Source organism: Varanus komodoensis, unplaced genomic scaffold (genome assembly GCF_004798865.1).
Source record: "Varanus komodoensis strain SLA01 unplaced genomic scaffold, ASM479886v1 scaffold12, whole genome shotgun sequence".
In the NCBI taxonomy this organism is placed as follows: Eukaryota; Metazoa; Chordata; class Lepidosauria; order Squamata; family Varanidae; genus Varanus; species Varanus komodoensis.
This window is the reverse complement of record NW_025335349.1, coordinates 663,582-673,469: the sequence shown is the minus strand read 5'-3', so window position 1 is coordinate 673,469 and position 9,888 is coordinate 663,582. Positions and strand designations below refer to the sequence as shown.

The 9,888-nt window shown below is 46.5% G+C and overlaps 1 protein-coding gene across 2 annotated transcripts in view; it reads right to left on the bottom strand.

Moving 5' to 3' along the window:
• The window catches only part of LRRC1 (leucine rich repeat containing 1), a 94,430-nt gene extending 87,533 nt beyond the window's left edge, over positions 1-6,897 (bottom strand). The window contains exon 1 of one of the 2 annotated variants that reach the window (XM_044421535.1): positions 6,739-6,897. In XM_044421535.1, coding sequence (XP_044277470.1) covers positions 6,739-6,897 — 159 coding nt within the window. Of the gene's footprint in view, positions 1-6,620; positions 6,675-6,738 lie in introns of those variants that run through there. The other variant, XM_044421536.1, reaches the window with a different exon arrangement.
• Positions 6,898-9,888: the final 2,991 nt, after the last annotated feature.

Sequence of the window (9,888 nt, the reverse complement as noted above, 5' to 3'; positions counted from 1 at the left end):
CAGTGTGGTGTTGTGGTTAAGAGCATGGGACTGGGACTCAGACGATCCGGGTTCTAGTCCCCGCTCAGCCATGGCACCAACTGGGTGACTTTTGGCCAGTCACAGACTCTCAGCCCAACCTGCCTCACAGGGTTGTTGTTGTGGGGATAAGATGGAGGAGGAGATGTAAGCTGCCTTGAGCCCTTTGTAGGAAAAAGGCAGGATATAAATAAAAAAATAAAAAAATAAAATAAATGTCTTTAAATCCTCTGTAAATAGAGAGAACTATATAATAAGATTAGTTCTATAGATTATAAAATGTGGAAGTTATAGACATTACAACTCCAAAAGGTTAAATACAAGTAAGGAAAAATAGTTTTAGCACTTTTTAAAACAATTTGCCATTCATGAGGATTTTACCCATACAGACACCACACCATGACATTAAAAAAAAAAAAAAAAACTCAACTTGAAGCAGTTATTTATCTGTTTTATTAAATTAGCAGCCCACCTTTCTATCAAGACAGGGACTCAAGGCAATGCCCAGAAAGGGGGTGGCTTAGTGATCTGCCATATTATTTCCACAAGATCTGTGGTCCTGGGGCTGTAGGTTTGAATCCTGAATCTCAGAAGGCAATCTCAGAAGACTTTTTATGAGATCCCCTCACACAAAGTGCAAACTGTGTCTTCAGGGCTGGGCCACATATAGCTCTGTGGAACAGCAATGCCATAACTGGAATGTCTTGTGTCAATTCTTGCCATGTCCAGTAAAATAATCTCAGGTAGCAAGGCTGGGAAATACCCCTCCTTGCCTATTACTCTGAAGAAGCAGTACTAGTCAAGTTAGATAACATTAGTTAGGCAGACTTCTGGTTCGACTCCACACAAGGGAGGTTTCTGTATCCTAGAAGAAAGAAATCAAAATCCAGACCTACTTCAGGTTGTTACTAACCATTAATATAAGTCTTTTAATTCCTTTGACACTGGAAAAAGGCTTGTTTGCATCTGTATGGCAGAGTATCCTTAGCCAAGAATTTACTTATCAACTTACAACTGAGTTTCCGATGTTAAGTCTGGATGCACAAAAACAAAATGAAGTGGGCTTGCGTGCATCTGGGAAAAAACTGACTCACAGAACAAAACAAAATGCCTGCAGAAGAAGGGGAGTGGCCATACCTCACTGACTCTAAGTACCAAGAGAGTAAGGACCAATTACTTACAGTGCTTACAGTGCTCCCTGAATTATACTGATGTGGAAAGAAAAAAGATATGAACAAATTTATAGACCTAAGATTCCTTGTATAGTTCAATTTAAGTATAGTTGCATTCATCTGGAGCATTCTTCTATTAAAAAACCACAATACATCTGAGCCCAAACCTGTTTTGACAGTGCAACCTTATGCAGTCCCACTCAATTCAATGAGACTCGCTCTGCAAGAACAAGAGAAAAGACAGCTAGTGGGAACTGATATTTTTAGTCTCTGTCTTTCCTCCTCTGACTGCATATCTCAAATGGCTAGGTATATCATACCTCTTTTCAAATGGGCTATTTCACTGATGATGAAGAAATGCCCTGAGTAGAACAGGACTATGACTGCTTTTAGAACTTTGTATTTTTTTAAGTGTACAATGAAATGATCAACACAAGCTACCTGAAATACTTTGCTTCCTCCTAATAGCTACTTCCAGGCTTGCTCTCCTATGCAGCAAAGACCTGTACAATTATTATTATTTATACAATCAAGAAACACTGTTAGAACTTTAAATGTGCTTCAGAATGCACTTCTGGCTGCAGTCTCTTGTAAGCATATGTGCATCCTAGTGGGAGCAATGTTCAAATACCCATCAACATTCTGGCACTCCTGATCATCTGTAAATGCTTTTATGTATAACTATAGCTATATAAGGGTTTTCTCAAAGGGTCCGCATGATACTGCAAGTCAGAATGAGAATGGACCAAAACCTGCACTGATACCCAGTAGGCAAAACTGCAAATGGGAAGGCTAGATATATCAGTGATGGGAAAATGTTTACCTTGGCAATTCTGGATTTAAGTAATGCATTTGTACATTCACATCCCCTTCCAGTTTAACACAACAGTACCAAACTAAGAAGCTGCTGCAACTGCCTGGACTTTACCTAAGTTAATTTCAGTCTCCATAAATTGGAGAGGGTCAGGTTGCACAGAATGAATCCTAGGATGACACACACATAAACCCAATACTGATTATTTCCTCCGGCATCAAAATAATTCTTAAATAACTCCTTCGCTTAGAGACAGTAACTCAAAAAGAAAAATAATTCATCCTAAAATGAATTATACAAAGCTGTAAGGAAGATTATACAAAGCTAAACTACAGTCTTGCCTTGAGATATATACCTATATATGTTTCACTTGAGGATGAAGACTTTTTTGAGCAACAACTGGAATTGTCTTTAAAAACGGGGTGGATTGAGTCAGCCATTGTTTGTTTCTTCTCTTCAGCAACTTTTGGGAGGGTCCCAGGTACAATCTAAAACCATCTTCACATCTAGCAGAGTCTAATTTGAATGTCTGCAGACTCCTTTCACTTTCCATCTTGAGGCTGCAAACAAATGCGGAGGGCACGGCTTGAACTCAAGCCATCTTTTTCCTCTTCTCCATCCTCAATTTTGCTTTGTTTACCATCTTGCCTGATGAAGGCTTCTGAACAACTCAAAAGGCTGCACAATATTTTCTGACATTTGAGTTACCCTAACAAAGATATTATAATGATAAGGATTTTGGAATTTTTCTTTTAGTCAACATGGCAACTTTCACTTTCAGTATTCCAAGACTTCCTCACCCCAAAGGCAAGAGACTACTTTGTAAGCAGGTATTATTAACAAAACCAAAATACTTTTGATATTCTTTACTTATTACATTTACATTCCACTCTGGTATCCAAATGGGTATCCAATGGTACCTCTTGTACTCCCTTTACCCTAAATTAAAAATCAGAACAGAAAGAAAAGAGCAGCAAATAAGTAGCAAGAGGGAAGGAAGTGATGTACACTTGCCCAAGCCCTGTTGGCCCAGTAGCCAAGGCATGCAGCAAAGACAGAGGCCATTCTGATACAATTCCCCTGACAGCCTACAACCAAAGAACTAGCCGATTAGTTCAAATCAATGCAAGGAATTTCACCTTCTCCCACTTGAGAAACCTGCATTGCTGCAGGGCTGCCATTTCATAAAACTGCAGTGAGGAATTCTGCCAGCTCTAACTCTTGACAGCTGATAGACCTCACACCCCAATAACCCCTTGCCTCGCCATATGTAACCATGTACAGCCTCTTTTGATTCTGGGCCCAACCTGTGCAATTTTTCCCAACTTCAGTCTCTTTTCTTTCAATGCTTGTTCTCTATCATGCAGTGGGCAGTGAAAAACCATGGTGGGGTTTTTGCTTTTTTTACCACTGTTGGTCTATTGTGTTGTCCAAACCCCTTCAAGCTATTTCAGCATAGTATGCTTGGTCTTTAGAGCCCACAAATAGAAACACCACTCTATTCTCTTGGAATCAAAATGGTTTGTTGTGTCAACCAAACACAGAAAACACAACTCACTGTAGTATCAAGGCTGGAATCAGAGAGCTGCTTGGTAAAAGCAGCCCATTGCTGCTCTTGCCAAGGGGCCTGCAATAGAGGTCCACTGACGTCTGCCATTTTGTGCAGCTGTCAAAAGGTGCCCCTGTTTGGCCTGCCTCCTGCCCTATAGGTCTTCTAAAGAAGTGGGAGAAAAGCTGAGCAGAAGTGGAGAAAGAACCAGCATGGCTCAGCTATTTCTGCCTCCATATGCACCTGAAGGAAGCCCTTCACAACTGCAAGTTGAAGGGGCAAAAGTTAGCTGGGTAGCGGTGTCCAGTTGGGGCAGTGCCACTCAGCTGATTCCTCCACTGCTCCCCATTCTCATGCCCACTTGGCAGAAAGGCCCCCCCATCCTGGTGCCCACAACTGCCAAGTTAGGGGTACTTCTCTGGAAAGCAGGAGCAAGCAAGGAGTGAAGCCACCTCCCCCTTGTTGCTGCTACTTCTAAGGAGGGTGCCAGCCTAGGGAAGCCTCTTTTTCAAGCAGGAGTGAGAAAGAGGGATGGGGACAATGAGCTCAGTGGCACTGCCGTCACCCAGGCACCGCTGCCCAGAGATTCGACAGAGGGGGAATCCACCCAGGTGACTTGTCCCCTCTTCTGCCTGCATGTGGATCAGATGCCCCCGCTCCTTCTCCAGCAGTCCCTTTGGAGCAGGAGGCAAGGATGCCTGATCAGCTCCCTCTTCCCTCTGCTGTGCTTCGGGGCAAGAGCCCTGTTTGCACAATAAAGACTGCCTGACAGCTACAGTCAAGCTGAACTAGTCTTGCAAAGAGCCTCATTCCTCTCAGCAGTGTCTCCTCGGATAGTGCCTGTAGGAAGGAGATGGAAGGAGAGGGTGCAAGGGATTGCCAGTCAGACACATCAAGGTAAAACATGTGAACTGTGGGAACCACATAGGGTTGGCTGTCATGATGTTTAAACCCAGCCAGTGTTTTCTTAGGCTTCCAATTTCCAGGCCACTGCCACGTTTTCAGTATTCCAGCTCCCCCATATCCTCCCCTCCATAGCATAAAGAGGCTTCCACAGGAACCCTTCTGATAGGTCATTCAATGACCTGCTTCCTCAAGCATAATTCCCCACCTTAGGATTCTTCACAGTCCCATGACTACTCTGTGATTTACCTTCAATATTAAGCCTGGGTAGTTGGTCACTTTGTTTCCCTATATCTAAGGAACCACCTGTGTACATGTACCACCTGCACAGGACTCTAACCCAGTCATACTGACAGCTTTCTCTTCCCTCACATAAACTGGATAATAAAGTGCTAGGTTTCCTAAGCAGCTGCTTGTTTTGCTCCATCACTCTGCTCAATCTGTACCAGAAACCTCCCTATCAAAACACCAATAAATGGGGTCTATTTACTCCACACATTTGTATAAAGAAAGGAGAAATAACTGTAGTAAGAAAAAGTATTATTATTGATGCATTACATGTATACCCTACTCTTGCAAGAACACCAAAGTGGATTACATAGCTCCATATTATCCTCACAACAGCAACCCTGCTGAGCAGGGACCCAAGTCTTCTGGGTTCCCAGCCCAACACTCTAACCACTATACCACACTGCCTCTATGGGTGGTTGGGGCAGCCAGTTTTTAAGTCACAGAGGATGTTTTGAGGCTGCATGTTGGGGCACATCTAAAGATTTTGGGGGGGGGAGAAATGCTGGTATAATTAGCAAAGCAGCACATATTGAAATGATTGTTGCATCTGTTGACTAGAATGTTCAGATACACAAAGGCCTTGTGCTAGAGACTCAGTTACAAATACCTTTCAGAAGAAGTACAAGGTTATTTGGACCAGTTCAGTTAAGGCAATGGTCCAGTGGCCTGTTTAATCTGTGCCATGCATATAAAATAATCAAATTCTCCTAGACTACATGGATTAACCCACCCCAATTAATGAAAATGAAACACCACAGGGGACTAGAAAATGCATACAAACAGTCTTTATAATAGTCCCTGTGTGAAAGGAACAGTTCACACACCCATTCTCTCTCCATGCAAATTCAAACCATGTATTTTCATGGGGAAGGTTGCATGAATGAAGATGTTCACAGGTATAACACAGGTATATGTTCACAGGTAGCACTAAACAGAAATCCTCAAACCCACAGTGGCTGGACACCAAGGTTCATATCTGTGAACACTGGAGGTTAGAATAATCCATGGGCAGGAATTCCCTGCAACTATATTCAGGATTACTGAGGACTCAGGTGGTTACCCAACTAGAGCAAGGCTCCAGAATAGTCACTAAGGGCACAATCTTATGCATGTTTTCAATTTCAAAAAAAGTCCCAACTAGGAAGTGCTGAGAGTTGACTTCTTTAGAATTGTGTCCTAAACTCATGAAGACAGTCCTGAACTCTTGCTGAACAACCAGATACTCAACAAGAGCACAGTCCTGCCTCTCCAATCCGGGATGAAGTTGCACAAGTTCCTTGGTAGCTGGCATCGGCTGGGAAGCACAATAGTTTTTACTAGGCAAACAACCAGGCTGTCACATACACGGAAAAGCAGGTCTTGCAAGCCTTGAAACTCAGGGCTGTTGTCAAGAAGACTGGCGCCAAGGCAGAGACAGGGGCAGCTATGTTTGGGTCACTTCTCTTTGCTTAACTCCTCGCTCAGCTCTTTCTCCTCTTTTCCCCCACCCCACCCGTGCCTCATGCGATCCCAAATAATGGAATCGTGGACTGGCAGAAATCTGTGCAATAAAAAGTCCTTAAATTTTAAGGATGCGGGTCTAACAACTCATGCACCAATAAACTCAGGGGGACGTTCTGCTGAGTGGAAACCCGAGGCAACGCAGGAGGGTAAGTTGTGCGAGTGCCAGGTGGACGCAGAAGGAAGACCAGGAGTCCGTCGGTGGACCGCCCGCATGCCTAGATCAACTTTGTAACGCCGAGCAGATTCCACAAGCGTCCCCTTTTCTAGCTCCTAATGGTTGCGTCCATTAGGGCAAGCAGCCTTTATGGGCTTCTAACCTCTAGGCTCAGGAAGAGGAAGAGATGCGAGTGGCGGTCAGCTCCTGACCTACCTGCGACCTCGAGGAAGTTCCCCTTGTCCCCCAGCGCACCTCAGTCCAACTGCCCCCTCACTCATTCACACGTGCCGTTTCTTCTCCTCCTACCCTCTTCTCCGGCGCTCTGGCTCACCTTGGGCAGCTCGCGGAGCTGGTTGGCGTCCAGCAGGAGCTCTTCCAAACTGCGGCTGTAGCGGTAAATTTCCTCAGGCACGGCGGCCAGCGAGCAGTGGCGCTTATCGATAATCTCCACATGACGGTTGCACCGCCACAGCGGGATGCAATGAAACATAGCGGCGGCGGCAGCAACGCTTGCCCGCCCTCCCGCCACCCGCCGCCGCCGCCGCCGCGCAGGGCTCTGGCGGCCACTCGGGGCAGGAGCGGCGTGCGGCGCCTCAGCCTTTCAGCTGCAACCCGCCTCCTCGTCTTCTCTTCTGCCCGCCCGCTTTCCTCCTCTTCTGGGCGAGTTCCAGGAAAGCTCCTGCCTGCCAAACCCGCGCCGCTTTTGCCCTCAGCAAGCCACGGGGGGCGCGCACGCAGCCCGCCCCTTAGCAACCCGCGCCGGGCTCTGAAGCGCGTCCCCACGGCTGGCTTGTTTGCCAGCCACCGCCTTCCACGGCGCCCTTCTCTCTGTCTCCTGCCGTTCTTCCCTCGGCTAGTCCTGGAGGAGGAGGAGGAGGAGGAGGAGAGGCGGCGGCGGCGGCTCCTATAAACATTCGACCGGGACGCAAGGAAACACTTTCCTCCCCTCCAGCCTGTGCAGTTCCAGAAAGAAGAGCAACTACGATGCGCAAAGAAGCCGCGGCGGGCAGGGGAGGGGAGCAGCCGTCTTCCTTTTATTGTCTCTTATTGGGTCTCCGCTGGCCAATGAGTTGCACCGAGATCTCGCTGGTCGCGGACTTGGGCGAAGCACGGAGCGCTCGCAGATCAGTGTCGGGCACCTTTCCCCTTTCTTTCATTCCTGCGTCTGACCCGGAACCCTCGCCCGCTCTCTCCCTCCCCTTCTCGGGCGCGCTCGCTCTTTCCCGGCTGACATCATCAACCCCAGATCCCTCCCTCTTCGCCGACTCTGGTATCTGACCCCTCGGTTGTGCGACACACCGACTGGGAGGGGAAAAGAGCACCTCGCCTGCCTTTGCAGCCAAGAGCCTGGGCGAAAAGGAAAGGGGGGAAGGGACGAAGGGGAGAAAAGGAAGTGTGGCCAAAGGCGGGCAGAGCGTGAGTGGGAGGGAAGTCTTTCCAAAGTTTGCTCTTTGTTGGGAAAGATTGCGGTTACGCACACCGCCTCTTTGCTGCTCTGGCAAATCACCGTCTCGGGAATCTACCTCGATCCGCTCTGCTTATTACTCGGAAGTAAGTTCTACGGACGTTACTGTGCCGCACGGAGCTAGTCGCCGCGCTCAGAGGACTACTTCATGCAAGCATGTGGTTGTGAGATGTCAAAACACCTTTTTGAATTGTTACATTTAGGAAGCCTCCAGTTTGAATGACGGGAGGATCAGTTTTCCAGATGAGAAAATTCCTGAACACCACGCTCGAATTCATATCTTGCGCCCTAGCAGTTTAAACACCCTTGACTTAAATTATTTTCTGTTTTTCCGTACAGCTCCTTTCTAGGAGTTAGGAGGGGATAATCCTGAGAGGCTGGAATAGAGATGGCACAGGCCAAGGGAACACAAACGACATTCCAGCGTGGTGGTGAAACATTTCTACTAATACACAAAAATATATTCCAAGTCCCTCTGAACACTTAGGAATAGCCTTTCCTTTTCCACTGAAGAAGGCCCATCCCTACACAAAATTAGGGAAAAGGTATTCCAGAACAGGTGGCATTCCTGCATAATTCTATAAAATAAAAATTACCCCACTCCCTAGTCAATGAAGAACAAGAACTCCCCTTCCTCAAAATTCAGCAAAGCTTTCTCCTCCCCATTCCTATGCCTTTCACAATATTTCCCACACATACTCAAACTTTCTGGTTCTCCTGCTATCAGGGCTTCATTCAGAGACCAGCCTAAGCTTTGCTGCTGAACAGAGATTTGAATCTGGATCAGCCCAGTCTAATTGGAGCCACTGCATCATCCTAGCCTTCATCCACAAAAGCAAGCAGTTGTACACTTGTATTATTTATTGCTGTACAGTCCAATAGCTGAAGCTTTGTGGACAGTTCATATTGTATGAATCTTGCACAACACAGAAGACACAAGCACCTTCTCCCTAGCATCCAGTTCTTTGCAAATATCCATATACAGCTTTCTGGGATATTTCTTAGCCAGAATGAGAATACAGTGGCCAAGCACTGACAGGCCTGTAGGAACATAGGAAACTGCCTCATACTGAGTTTCAGCCATGGTTCCATCTAACTCAGTAAGGCTGACACTGACTGGCAGCGGCTCTGCAGGATTTCCAATGGGTCCTTCGCAGCCCCAACTCAGATACTAGGGAGTTGAACCTGAGACCTTTGGCATTCAAAGCACATGTTGTACCACCGAGCTGCAGCTGCTCGCTTAGGACTGCCTTCAGACGAAAGTGATTGCATTGATGAAAGCTTATCACGCCCTGTGGTCTGTTTGAAGTGCAGGCCTCGAAACTCACGTTTGCTGTCAAAGTGTTGGCAAGGTTGTTAATAATGCAGCTGGAGTTAAGGCTTGTGCTGCACTCCCTCACCCTTCCACATTACACTGTCATCTGCTTGCTTCTGACTCACAGAAGACCTTACACAGCGCTGTTGCACCAGCACAATTGTAATGCCCTGAATCACTACAGGATTGCACATTCTGTATAGCATTACATGACAGTGGTCTAGCCTCTGCCAATGAATGGCTGGGTGAGTGATGCAGCCCAGAATGCCCAGTTGCTCAGGAAAGTCACTGCAGTCCAGCTTCTGTGAGGGAAGAAAAAGTACCTAGTGTGGCTGGGATTGAAACTTCACACTGGTGATGGCCCATGATGACCTGAAGCTAAGTGACAAATGCCCCAGAGGGGATGATGATAATGATGATGATGTCTGTCCAGGGAATTGTGCCAGTTACAGCTTTTGGTACTGCAGCGGGATTGAGGGCAGCCTTGAGGTGGGTAACAAACCTCAAGAAGTAGGAGAAAAGAATTTCACATTGTTTTGAACTAACCAGCCAACTTTTTGCCTGCAGGTTGCAAGTCGTTGGAAGCACTGGGGCACCATTACAACCCAGGAATATGCTTAAAGCAGAGATGGGCAACATACACCCTTCAGCCTAATTTCATGTGGCATTTATATGTAATAGTTCTCCTATACACTTCACTA